The sequence below is a fragment of the Lonchura striata genome, chromosome 11 (genome assembly GCF_050655825.1).
Source record: "Lonchura striata isolate lonStrDom1 chromosome 11, ASM5065582v1, whole genome shotgun sequence".
NCBI lineage: Eukaryota > Metazoa > Chordata > Aves > Passeriformes > Estrildidae > Lonchura > Lonchura striata.
The window spans coordinates 25,471,686-25,485,842 of record NC_140713.1 but is presented as its reverse complement, the minus strand read 5'-3'; the positions used below and the strand labels follow the sequence as shown (position 1 = coordinate 25,485,842).

Below are 14,157 nucleotides of genomic sequence, written 5' to 3'. Positions count from 1 at the left end.
TAAATCCTCACAATTACCAAAACCATGGAACACTTAGAACTAGAGACACTAAAGTAAAACAGGTGCCAAGTAGGAACACAGTAGGTGCTTTGGGGTTCATTTGACTTTGCTCATTTTTAGTTCGGTTTTTTTTTTTTTTTTTTTTTTTTGCCTTTTAACATCAAGTGTCTCAGCACAGGAATTTACAAGGACAGTCCATTGTTGTCCTGTTTCTGTTAACATTTCTATATTTCCTCTTGTTGCAGCTACTTCTAGAGCTGTACAGTGCTACTGAGAGCAAGTTCACAAGGCAGCATTCCTCTAGCAGGAAACAGAAAGCTGCCTTAATAATTGGTAAGCCTAATTCTGCCCTCACAGTGTTCTGAAAGAAGTTTTTGTATGGAAGGCTGTTGAGTGAAGTAGCACATAGAGGTCAGTGAATAACCTGCAGCACAGCTGCTGCTAGACACAGCTACCTTTGACTGGGATATTGCTGAGATTTTTTTCCAGCACAGTAACAGAAACAGAATAAACTCTCAGATGAAAGTAAAAATCTTTATTGCTAAGTCAGCTGAAAATTTGATGCAAAAATACTCGTCCTTCCTGAACCTCTCTATACATCAGAGTAAAGAATCAATGGATTAGGGTTTTCCAGCAATCTTATTTGCCTTTCCAAAGCAATAGATAGGCCATAGTGCTGAGGGCATATTCATTGGACAACCTACTCCCATACACAATAAAAACAGGGATCATTATAGGTGCATGCTAGAGTGGGATACAGAAAATACTTTCCTTTTTAAAAACAAAAGCATGAAAAAGGATTATTTAGTAAACAGTTGGTACACTGCAATATTTAACATGCGCCAGGTCATATGAATAATTTAAAAAAGGTAATATTTTAAAATGTGAAAAAAGAGGAAAAATACAGTTAAGTCTTTAAAGAGCAATAGAACAGCAGACAATGATTGCACAAGACCAAAGACGTGATCTGCCTGAAGAAAGGCCTTTGGCAAGTGACACAAAAGCCACCACAACTGTCTGGAAGGAGTGCAGAAACCCCACAGGTCCAAAGCCTTAGGTGTGGCTGAAGGTCCTGTGTACTACAAGAAAGATTTCAGACTTCACAGCAGCTTGTCCCCAAAAGACAGAAATACTTCCTACTCCTTGGAACAGGTTACCCTCCTGTCTAACTGAAGAATCCAGTCTGGTATGAACAGTCTGTGATGCTGCCTCCACTGGGCCTGTTCCTTGTTCTGGGGCTACTCAACTTGGAGGCTATCTCTTACCTTTAACATGTGGGCCCCTGCTACCCACCACTCAACATAACCTTTATGGGTTCCTTTTACAGAAGCCTTTCTGGACAGGACAGGACAGAGTAGTGCCTTCAGAGTACCTGTCTCAGCAAGCATGCTTATCAGCAGAGCCAGAATTACTGAAGAGATGGACCAGCAACCTCCTCAGCCTTACCTGGCTGTGGCTGCATGCAGTGTGGGAGGGTTTGCATTGCTCAGCAGGGACAAAAATAGCCTGAGGACCTCAAGGTGAGAACCTCTCTCTAACAGCAAGTCTGCAAATGAGTGGGACATTCTCAGTGATGTGGTTATGTGATAATCACATAGTATCTCTGCAAACTCCAAAAAAAAAAAAAAAATCGGGGAAGGGACTGGAGAACAGGAAGATAACTGGGAAGACACTTTCTATACCCTGCTATGAGTCCTTCAGTAGACTTGCTCCTTCATACCTGTTCCGCCTACAGCAGTGCTCCTTGGGAGCTTGAAATCGAAGGTAGTGTTAATAAATAAAGTAGGGGAGACATACAGGGAGGAAGAAAAACAAAAAGTAGTGGAGGGAAGCACTCTTTTTTTTCTATGAGTTGTCCTCACCAGACAGATGAAGATAACCCAGCCACACCACTGTCTGACCAATGTCAGAAAAAACCCCATTTCTTTGGGTGACAGTGACCTTGAAGCATGTCTCAGCAGTTGGAATCTTGTGTTAGAAAATCCAAGACATTTGTATGAAAAAATTACGCCAGTGTCTTTGCTGACACCCAAACCTGGCCTAGGAAAAAGCAGCACTTTTTGTGATGAACAGGCACTATTTTTAATGCATGAAAAAGATTTTGAATGACTGAAGAAAAAGCATCACAATGCTCTGGCTGAAATGGAAAAGCTTAATCCTTGGAAGAAGCACATGGAAAATATGCACAAACTGCTTGAGGACACCAGCACTTGCCTTAGTCAAACAGAGAAAGCCTATTTGGAACAGGTAAAGTCAACTCAGCCTGTGCTGCCTAGAGTCCATAATACCAGCTTCACAGGATTCTGCCTAGAGTATAAGAAAGATAACAAGCCATGTCTTCCATGACAGTTCATACCCATAGAAAATAGGAGCTGGCTGCATTTAAACTCCCTTTTTGCTTCAAAACCAGAGACAGCACTGGAGAAAAAGTCTAAGTAGGAATTCCTTCAGTTCCATTCTGCCACTGCCTCTAAGAGGTACAGTTCAGAAATCTGCATGCTCCATTGTAGAGCTGTGTTTTCCTTAGTCCTTCAACACTGAGCTAGGTAAGAGCCATTCATTACTAACTCCTTGTGGCAATTCTGCACACAGTACTACTGATTCAAACTGGCAAGGACACACTGGACTTTCCACATCAGTGCAAGAAATAGAGACCTGATTTGCATTCATACGTGCTACTTAGAATGCAGGGCTTGTCAGAGTCTTACTCAGAAATAAGGGTTTCTGTATCAGTCCCATACTGAATGGAAGTGTTCTACAGCCCTTTCAGATAGCAGAAACTGTGAGGCTAGGCATAGATATTTGGTAAAATTATCATCAGTGACAGACTCAAAAGTTGCAGTTGAATACACTGGGATGAACCTTTCCTGCATACTTATATGATGATAACATGGAAGAGTTTCAGGGTTTAGCATTTGAATATTTTCTGCTGTTTTTCCTCTGCCTAAAGGATTCAAATGCTGTTGTTTCTGTGATTTTAAGAATTAGCTTCAACCTCCAGTTCCAAATGAAACAGGCATTTAAACAACAAAAAATTGTGAGAGTTTAAACTTTGCAAAAAATGGGGTTGTTTCATGATTACACTGCAACTAGCACAAAGTATATCCTAAAATGTTGCTCCTCATGCGTGATAAAAATACCTTTTATTCCTAGTGAGAAGAAATTCAAGGTGCTCTGAAATCTCAGTAAAACTCCATTAGATTTTGTCAAAAGATCTATATTGACAGAATTCCACAAATAGTCTGCATAGTATTTCCTTCTGAGCAAGGCCTAAATTTGATCCAAAAATAGACAACTCAACCCCCTCAGATCTCTTCAGAATAAATGTTAAAAGTTTTCTTCATAAATATCATTAATGAAGAAAAGGCACTAGCCCACATCTCATTCAGGATTATTGCACTACTGACATGACAAGGACAGCTGCTATCCAGCTCTGGCAGAAAGGAAGACAGATCTGCATGCTGCAGAGGCAGTGATCTCCACAACCCTTATACAAGATCATGACATGGGCAACCAACTTACACTCTTTACCAAAAATCCTAATGGAAACACAAGGCATCTGAGTGCAGACTAGCCAGTTCATCATTAGTGGGACTGTTTTAAACATATTTTTCAGTGCTGATAAAAACGTTAATACGATGAAAAGTTTAATTTTTGCTTTTGTGCTGAAGGCTAAGCAGGAACAAGTACACTTTCACCTTGTTTGTGGCCAAATTGGGCACATAACATGAAATGCTAACTTGTATTTGGAATGCGACTCCTGCTTCCAGAGGCAAAGACACTGCAGCTGACAATGCCGAGGTTTATGTTGATGGAAAAGAACATTGGATGCTTCTGCCAGTCTTAGAGCAGCACACCACTGTTTACAGCTTGGCTCTTCTGACTGAACACTGAGACAAGCAAAAGCTCCTGTCTTTATCCTATGTTTTCTGCAGAGGAGGCCTCTACTGTGAAGCATCCATGATGAAGGTGGCCAGGTTGCTGCTGAGGTGGGTCTGTGCTCTGCACCTAGAACCACTAGATCTACACATTGCCTTAATCAACCAGTCCTGAGCTGATCTTTCCTATGCTCCATATAAAATGCATTGGTTTGCACCTGCTTATCACTCAGCTATATATTTTCTCATCCTGCACAGAATGATCCCACCATAACCTTCACTTTCCCCTACACCAGTGCTCATCAGAACCCTGAGTCCTCCGCTGTCCTAAGAACATCCATTAGGAAAAGTCCACAGCATACCTGCTGTTGGGTGCTTTCTCCCCTTACCCTAAATAATAAAGTGCTGGGCTGAAGGGAAAAAAAAACAGCTTTTAAGTGCAATAAATAAAAGTGCTTGCAATTAATGTGTGGGACTCAGATTCAAAGAAAGAAACTGAGAGTTTCTAGCCAGGCAGACGCCTGGGAAAGAGCTGGAGAGAATGTAAATAATTCTTTATCTCTCTTGTTTTTCACATTGTTTATAGTTAAGTTCTATCACTGTGCGTCAAGCACTTTGCACCAATGCTGTGGGTTGTTTTCACTTCAGAACCAATGGATTTGGTCCTTGTGAAGCTCTGTATAAAAGAGCAGTGTATTTTGAATAGATCAGAGTTACAGCCTTCTAGGTCAGAGTCTCTTCATTCCCGTCCTGCCTCAACAGCAACATTAATGTAGGAAACCATTCTCAGGTCAGCTTCATTGCAACTGGCTGTATTCTTTCAAGGAATAAAAAAGTCAGGTTCTGGGGAGAGGGGTGGGACATGGCATCAGAAATATTCACAGGACTCTAAACACTGAGCATTTCTCTCTCTCAGCAGCCTCCTCACCCCACACACACATACACTAGCCCCTTTCTGGCAGAACCTCAGGATTCAAGGACTTACCAGACAGTCCCTAACACAGAGCTCAGCAGCTGATCTGCGTGCTCATAGGACAACTGAGACACTACAGTAGTTAAGTGGACAGCCCAGACGTTGACCTTCCTGATTCTTCCTCAACTCCATTAAGGAAGCAGCAGGTGTCTGTACTCCTTGCAGATCCCAGCTCTCTCAGAGGGCATGACAGCCCTTGTGAAACAGAGCTTCCTGGGACAGATAATGTGGGAATGGTACTCATAGGGTTACAAAGCTGTGTCAAACTCATCTGGCAGGGATGCTGCAAGTTCTTCTTTCAGCTCCTGATCTGCTCTGTCCTTGTGGTGCTGCTTCATTTGTTCCTTCACTTCCTCTTCCAGATCAGGTGGCACCACAAATTGATCTTCTGGCTCCATCTGGGATGGAGCAGCAAAATAGCCTGTCTTCTTCTTAGGTGCCTCTGTCGCTACTTCAATGAGGTTGAGGCTCTCCTCCAAGGGCACTATGGAGCCATTGGAAAGCTTCTTTCCATAAAGACAACATGTGGAAAAAGATTTTTGGAGCTCACACTTCTCCTTGAGCCCTCTCTGCACAGTGTTGCTGTTTACACTATTCTGCCTCCGAATGATGAGTACAAGCCCAGAGTCATCCTCTGACCCTGGAGCAGAAGAGCTGTAATCTGCACCAGGATGTTCCAATTCCAGACCCTTGCCTTTACAGCAATGGATGTCCACCTCTACCTCCACTTTGCTGCCATTTGTTATCACACCTTCCACAGGCTGCTCATCATCACTATCTAGACCATTGTCAGACTGGTTGCTAGAAAAGGTGGCACTGGAAGGTTGGCGCTGAAAGATGCTTGAGGGGGGCACAGGATGTAGGCTGCAACGTCGTTCTTGTCGTGGTAGCAAGCTGCCATCGAGACCAACAGCACCATGTTCATCTGATGCAGTAGAGCCCACCTCACTGCTAACCTCAGAAGCAGATAGTTCACTGCTGAACTCTGAAGCAATTCCACTGCTACATGAAGGTGTTGCTGGTTTGGTGGTGGTAGAACTAAATCCCCCAGGGCCTGTCAGAGTGAGGCCGTGCATCTCACATGTGCAGTTGTCCTCACTGATGTTCAGACATACCACCATTGCACCAACATTGTCTTGGCAACCATAGCTTTGGGCTAAAGTGCAGAGTTTTTTTGCAGCAGCTAGTGGATCGTGTAGGTGCCGCACAGCTGAGACAGCCTCTTCATAAGAAAGGTGTTCCCAGAGAGCTTTGTTCCCTAGAAGTAGCAACTCATCTTGTACAGTCAATGGAATGGAATTGACCTGTGGTTTGGGCAGGATCCAAGGATGCAAGTACGTGCAGCCCAGCATCCGAGTACAGCAAGTCACACCATTGACTTTATTGTCCTGCAGATAAGAGAAACAAGGCAGTAGCATTGGAATGCTGGTTTGGAGCCTCGAGAAATGCCAGTTACACAGCTGCAGCATTGGAGAAAGGGATCTAGGTGCAGGTACTGCAGTGCAGACATTCACTATACCTGATGACCAGGTACAATAACTGCCATCATCCATGCTGGCAATAACACACTTTCATCCTACAAGACCTTTTGTTGCACTCTGAAGAATTGTAGCAGACTATTCTGAAATGTGCAGCTAGACTACCTGCAGTACACTGATCAGAGAGTCTCACTGATTAGTCTTATGGGAAACTTATTTTTTTAGTACATGTGAGATGGTGACTTTTGACTTTCTCAGTGCAAGACAGGTTACCCAGACATTAAGCTATTTCTGTGTATTATTTGAACTATTTCCCTCTTTATTAATATATAACTGCATTCTGAAATGTGGACACTACATCCCAAGGATAAAAAGAACAAGTAAATAATCTCAAGCTGTTTTTGTAACCTGGACGTATTACCCCCTTCTGCTAGATGGTCCCCTGGCCAGCCTGGCAGTGGTCTCCCATAAAGAAAAATGCCCACAATCCTCAGTCCCTTTTCCGAGTCAGTGTTTTGAGTTTAATTTCAGTGTTCTTAATTTCTGTATCCTCTGGGTGTCAGCACTGCTGCTGCTGCCAAGTATTAAAACCCAGCAGATGAGATGCACAGGGAAGTCTCTTACACAATAATTTCACTTTTCTTTTTCAGAATCCATCAGTGAGCCAGTTTTTAAACTATGTAACATGATACATTAATCCCATTGTTATTTTCAGTCAGTAGCCACAGTGCTATGCCTTGAAGAGCTGTCACACAGTGACACATTATGCTTATGGAAAATAGTTCTATTTAGCAACTTAATACTTTTTAAAAGACCAACTGAGCATACAACTACAGTGACTGGCACTAATTTCTCAAGATCTTTACAGATATATTTTTCCCACTCTTTGGAACTTCCCTGTTATTTCCAAGTGTTTAGAAAGTTAACCTTTACAGAGTTCTCTAGAAATCATTTTAATACTTTTGCATACTAGATGTCATCCTGTACCCACAGTTCTTAGGCCAAAGTGTTTTAGGAACATGCAATTTTGGACAGCGAATCAGCAAATGAGGCAGAGCAGGAAGCACTAGACAAGTCATTCAGTACCTTCATCTCATCCTCTCCCCTGTAATGTTAAGCAGACAGCTGAGCTCATGTATTTGTACCAAGCTTTTATGTGAGTGTGGAAGATAAAGTGGAAAGGGTCCAAACTAACCTCTGTTATAATGGCTTTTTGTTCCTTGACTCTCCTGGCTTCTTCTGAACATTGTTCAAGGCTGAAGACTTTGGAGAGAGGCAGTGCTTTTCCACTTCGGCACAGAACGGCTTGGCACGTCCCCACATTGGCCACAGTCAGAGAAAAGTTGCTGGCTGGATCAGCCACCTCGTTACGAATGTAGCAAAGGACAGCAGAGGAGCCCAGCTTCTGCCCAGCCATGCCCAGCTTCCTGTTGGAGGAGAAGGTGTAGGAGGCTCCAGACTCTACTGACAGGCATCCTGGAGGGCTGCCTCACCCCACCTAACATATTGATATACCTTATGCAAGTCCCACCAGGACCAGCCTGCTCACTGTCCTACCTGTGGGAGACCAAGAAGGTGTTGGACATGAACATGGTGTCAGACTGCTGTACCTCCTCCAGGAGCACATCGGCCATGGTGCACTGCAGCAAACGTGGCAGTTCTTCATTCTTGTCACCATCAAACATGCCATACACAGCCTCCATCCCCTCTGCAAAATTGCCCAGTGCCAGGGATGACACACACAGCCTGTCAGAAAAGCATACAAGCTAAGTTAGTATGTCTCAAAAAATTATCTTTTTCTCAAAACCACAGCCATCAGGCACCTTGCTGTGAGCGCTATTCTCACAGGGCAGCAAAGCCACTGTCCCTACATTCACTAGCCTGGGAGATGTACAGCTGCATATTATTATTGGAACTCCCAAACCCTCCTTGACCACATGCAGGAGAGGGCAACAGGCACAGCTGGCAAGAGAAAAAGCATCTTTGCTGGAGAGGGAAGAAGAGTCCAAGCGTACCAGGAAAAGCATGAAAATTGAGGCAAAACGTAATGTGGAGACACAAGTTATCAAGACGTAGTAAGAGATCCAGAGAGAAAAAGGGATGGATGAGCTCTTGGGCAAAAGAGGTCTGCTTGGGTGCTCAGCAGTGCACTCTGCCCAGCATCCTGAGAAGACAGTGTCAGTGCTCAGCAGACCATAATACTCACTTATTTCTTTGGCCTGCCATCTCAGCTACTCCGTGACTCCAGAAGGCAGAACTGAGTGCTGAGTCTGCCATGAGGGAGGGCTTAGCATCAATCTTCAGTGTGGTAATGTGACTATAGAGAGAACAGAAGTTATGCTTTTTTAGAACCTGCTGAATAGGCCTTAGGACCTTGTCCAGTCTAGTTTTAGACAGCAGTCTGTGGAAAGAACTGCATCAAGGAAAGGAGTTTAAGGTCTAGGTCTTCTGGAGGTGTCTGCTTGCTTATGCCAAACACACCTGGGAAAACCTCATACTACCTGAAAAATTCTTTGTTCTAATGTATCGAATCCAGACTTTTCCCTTCCCAAAGACAGTAAGTCTCAGCTGCCTCAGGCAGGGAATGCTACACCACCATGCAGTGATAAAGTGCTTTTACTTTACTATCCCATTTCCTCTCCTGGCAAGGGTTACCCTTTCCCATTGCAGGTCATTACTGGGTTGACATGTCAATGGCTCACCTGAAGATATCCAGTGTCTTGTGTTCTAAGACCAGGTTTGTGTTTCCACTCAGATCCAGCTCTTGCAAGGCACCTGGCAGTGCTTCAGGGATTAGGATTTCAGTTAACTCATTGCAGCTCAAATCCACAAACTGCAGTAGCAACAAACAGCATGACAAATTAAAATACTCTATGTCATCAGTTACTCCAGTGCTCCTTACAAACATCATACAACCCTGCTACTTATTGTATCTCACACACAGGTTATGAAAATGGATCTGACTTGTCAGAAGAAGAATGATTTATAAGCAACCTGCAATAGCCATGACTCCAATACTGAAAGACTAGGTCACTCCAAAGATAAAGGAAGGCCTCTATACGCAAACCTGCCGAGCTGTATAATAACACTGCCCACTGTCTCAAATGCAAGAAACCAGAAATGTCAAGAGACAGGGGGTAAAGGTGAATGAGATATTTGATCAACTCAGAAAGATGAGAGATCTAGAATGCACATTCTGTGACCTCTTCTCAGGTTGATCAAGAAAAGACATAGAACCACAGAATGGTCTGTGCTGGAGGGGACCATAGAGCTCATTTTTTTCAACACATCTGCCATGGCCAGGGACACCTTCCACTACAAGAGGTTGCTCCAACACCTGTCCAACCTGGCCTTGAAACTTCCAGGGATGGGGCAGCCACAGCTTCTCTGGGCAACCTGTGCCAGGGCCTCCCCACCCTCACAGGGAAGAATTTCTTCCTAATATCCAACCTACACCTACTCTCTTTCACTTTAAAGCCATTCCCCCTTATGCTGTCACTCCATGCCTTTGGACAAAGTCCCTCTCAAGCTCTCTTTTACTCACTTTAGGTAATGGAAGGTTTCAATAAGGTCACTCCAGACCCTTTTCTTCTCCAAGCTGAACAACCCCAAAGCACTCAGCCCATTGCCACAGCAGAGGTGCTCCAGCCTTCTAATCATCTTCACGGACCCCTCTGAACCCACTCCAACAGGTCTAAGTCCTTCTTGTGCTGAGGACTCAAGAGCTGGATGCAGCCCTCCAGGTGGGATCCCATCTGAACAGGCCAGGGGACAGAATTCCCTCCTTACCCGCTGTCCATGCCACTGGGGATGAGCCCAGGCGTGTGTGTGGGGATTTCTGGGTGCCAGTACATATGGCCAGGGCATGTCCAGACTCTCATCCAGCAGCATCCCCAAGCCCTTCTCAGCAGGGCTGCTCTTGACCATTCATTCCCCAGTCTAGATTGATACCAGGAGCAGCCCTGACCCAGGTATAGCACCTTGCACTTGGCCTTGCTTGGACCTCCTGTTCTCTCCTAGCACTTACTTATTCTACAGCCCAAACTTTACCCAGATACATCTTTATCTTCTCCATACAAATACCTGAATATGGGGCAAATGCATGATTTCTGGAAAAATGGTGATTTCATTAGAGTGTGCAATAAGCGTATGAAGTAGCTTGCAGTTTGCAATCGTTGTAGGAATTGTTTTCAGTTTGTTTCCACTGAGATTCAGCTCTTCCAAGTGCTCCAGCTTACTAAGTTTGCTGAAAGGGAAACAAATATCTTACAGACATGAACTTGTCACATTCTGAAGTTACAGATGAGGTATCCATAGATGCTGCCCTTTATGAGCTACTTTTCTGATTTACTGATAGGAGACCCAAAACCCTAAGAGATGCTCTAGTAAGATGCAGAGTCCCCAAGCCTGGCTTGGATTTCTACAACAGACAGACCATTCACCATCAGCGCTGAAGCTGCAAAGAAATATCACACACTCCCTCACCCCCACATGCAACACAACAAGTTACATCCCCTGGTCCCCCTGGGTGGCACACCAACTATGACAGGAAAACCTACAGCAAACAGTAGTAGCATGTGCCAATCCCCCTTAACACGTTTCTCCTCCCTTTATGTGTAGAAATGCCAGGCTTTTGTCTTCAAGCCACAGGGAGAGCATCTCATTCTGACTTTGACTCACATCATGGGGAGGTGGCAGCTTCCTCCCAGGGAGCATTGTCTTGCCCAACAGCCTTACTGACTTACCTTGCAGGGAAAGTCTGCAGGCTGTTGTTTGCCAGATGCAGAATCCGTAGGTTTGGGTGTCCCACCAAGACAGGGATGCATTGATCTGTGAGGTTGTTATTAGTCAAGTATAGCAGCTGCAGCATGCTCAAACTCTCCTCCCCCAGACATGCGGAGGGCAAGGACTCCAGGCTGTTTGCAGATGCATTCAGGTACCTGAGGCTAACCACAGCAATTGCAAGAATAAGACTTCACATCATCCAAACCACTGCAGTAACAAGGGAAAGGAGCTGTACAAATGCTAGTGTATACAGCAGTATCAGACAGAAGGCAAGACAATACTGTAACATCCCTACTCACATTAAGATTTGTGAGCCTACTAATGACTTACTAGCTATATGCACTGTGGATGCATACAGCATTTTATAGTAAACAGTGAGCACTGAAAAGCCCATGGGTAATACTTGTGGAAGCAGACAACATAAAACTTTACTTAAAGAAGGGCTTCTTTAAAGAAGGGCTAACTCCGTGTGAAAAACTGTGTGAATAACTGTGTGAATGAACTGTGCTGTGTGAATAGACAGTTATGAGAGACTGTTCATTTGTAAAGGGTCTCTCTGTTCTCCAATGACCTGAATCTGACTGGCTTCTTTTTTTTGCACCTGAACTTATGACTACTTTTAAACACAAAGCTCTTCAGGTAGCTTCTGTTTTCCAGTAATTATACAGTAACATGGACTGATTCCTTCCAATCAGCTTGATGGCTTCTCTTATGGCACCTGAATAACCTCATAAAGGGCACACCTCGTTCTCTCTTATGCAAATAGCACCTTGCAAGGACAGTCACACAGGTACCACTTCCAGCCCATACACTCCAAAGGATAATGCAGACAAAAGATGTTTGCTATTGACACTCACTTCAGAGCTTTGACAAAGAGTGTCTCTGGGAGTTTAGTCAACAGATTGTGCTGAAGGTCCAGCACCTCCAGTGGAATGTGTTCTAGAAGAGGTGGAAGGCTCTGCAGATGATTGTGTCCCACCATCAACTTCCGAAGACTCAAGCTTCTGAGGATCCTAGAAAGACACAGGGTTTTCTATTTAACTTGGTTCATTCTTCTTGACGTCCACAGAGTGGGAAAGGTAGCATTTAATCCACTTAATTTGCTTGTACAGCAGGGAAAAATTAAAATACACAGATCCATAAAATGTAAACAATTACAAAGCAGAACAAGACACAGGGTAAGATGACTCAAGACACTCTGGATGCTTGGAAACGTATCTACATTTCCCTCTACGCTACTACTGTTTGGTATCTTGTGACTTGAGTTGGTGTGCATGTGCCCAGCATTCTCTCAGGCAGACAGAGGAAGTAGTCACAAAGGAAGACTTTAAATGCCTGTTGTCACTTGTAAGTAGACAGAAGTGCTTCCACAGTGTCAACATAAATTCAAAGCTTTAACTAGTAGCTTGGCACTCCTGTATTATTTCTGAGGCAGTAAATTATTCTTTGCATAATATACTTAAAGTTTGGTCTCTTTAATCCATTGGATTGGCTAAAATTCTCTCCTAAGTTCTCATTATCGCATCCTTGTTATGTCCTTTTCTTGCTTTTGATGTATACAGTTTTTCTGTGACAATCACTGGAATATCACTGCCAATCACCACCTATGTCTCTTGCTTCAACCTCTCCAACCCATGTTCTGCATTTCTTCCCTTTTAACCACTTCTCCATTCAGTTTTAGTACAACTTACCTCAGACACTGTCATTTATCAAATCACACCCCCACCTAACACCCTTATTAGGCTGAGAATGTTTATGCTTTGCTTCTTCCTAGGATAAATAACTGCAAAATTGTATTAGTTCTTGGCTCTCATTCACTGCATTTCTGCAGAAACTGAAAGGGAAATAAGGAGAAAGGAACTGGCTGATGGTATACTGTGAAAGCTACATTTGATATCAACTGAATTGTCCCTTTGTGATAACTCCCTGTCAAAGGTAACATGGAATTTCTGTGACATGATGCAAAATGTATTAGGGTCTCACCTATGACATGTGTTCACAGACAGTATGATAATACATATAAATCACAGCAGCATGTTCTGTGTCAGGTGCAAAGAGCTACAGTAGCAGCCGAAAGCACACAATGGAATTACCTAGCCCCTACTGTTCAAAAGGCTGACCTAGAAACTGGTTCTTTCCAACATTTGAATATAGAGCATTTTTGATGCAACACAGATAAAGTAAGTGAGAGTATATATCTCGACACAACAAGGAATTAAGCAACAGGAATAGCACTGCTTTTCTCTTCCCAGACAGCCCATTGTAGAAGAAAGCTCAGTTCTGTTTACAAAGGTTTTCTGACCTCGATGGAAGCTCCAAGAGTAAGTTGTAGCTCACATCCAAAACTTCCAGTTTCTTTGCTTCACAGGCCCAGTCTGGGACACACTGTAGTTGATTGCTGAGAAAAGCAATTGGGAAAAGCAAGAAACCAGCACTCCATATGAAAAAGACTCTGAATGCTGCCAAACCAAAAGCAACAGTCAAAAAATGAACAGCATCTGAGTTAGTAATGGATAATGCAAACTGAACTGGTTCATGACTTGGCAGGGCATCCTATCTTACAGGTATCACAGTGCTGCTCCAAGGGCAGATGTAGGCAATGAAACCAACAGCAGAGATCACTGGGAGCTACTCTAAATATTTGATCCACAGATCTTCCCCTGTTCAGCTCAGTAAGCTGCCCCAAGTTCAGTGGTCCCTGCTTGGTTTTTTTTTTTTTCCTGATCATAGCCTACAGCTGAAGGACAGCGAAGTCACCTGAAAAGGTCATACTGGTTCAGAAAGGCTTCTGGTCTGGGACACTTTCATCATTGTTTAGTGCTGGGCTTTGAAGTTCTATTGTGTTTAATTGCTCTCAAGATGTCCAGATACTTGCTTTAAATTCTGTTGTGTATTATCACTTACTGAGAGAGTTCTAGACATGTCAGTAGACCAGGAACCGGATAAATATTGACAGCTGTCAGACCTGAGGAAGTAAAGCAAGTAAGTATGATTGCAGAGCTTCAGAGAGAAAACAGCACAGAGATGCAGCTTAGTTATCAAA

General features: G+C 43.6%; 1 protein-coding gene across 1 annotated transcript in view; it reads right to left on the bottom strand.

The window, feature by feature from the left end:
• Nucleotides 1–520: 520 nt before the first annotated feature.
• Nucleotides 521–14,157, bottom strand: part of PHLPP2 (PH domain and leucine rich repeat protein phosphatase 2) — a 33,512-nt gene continuing 19,875 nt past the window's right edge. The window contains exons 10-19 of the mRNA XM_021526887.4: nt 14,019–14,079; nt 13,417–13,512; nt 11,972–12,127; nt 11,075–11,275; nt 10,413–10,575; nt 9,032–9,162; nt 8,536–8,646; nt 7,887–8,075; nt 7,525–7,756; nt 521–6,239 (exon numbers count right to left, since the gene is read on the bottom strand). Coding sequence (XP_021382562.2) covers nt 5,100–6,239; nt 7,525–7,756; nt 7,887–8,075; nt 8,536–8,646; nt 9,032–9,162; nt 10,413–10,575; nt 11,075–11,275; nt 11,972–12,127; nt 13,417–13,512; nt 14,019–14,079 — 2,480 coding nt within the window. The 3' untranslated portion in view covers nt 521–5,099. The remainder of the gene's footprint in view (nt 6,240–7,524; nt 7,757–7,886; nt 8,076–8,535; nt 8,647–9,031; nt 9,163–10,412; nt 10,576–11,074; nt 11,276–11,971; nt 12,128–13,416; nt 13,513–14,018; nt 14,080–14,157) is intronic.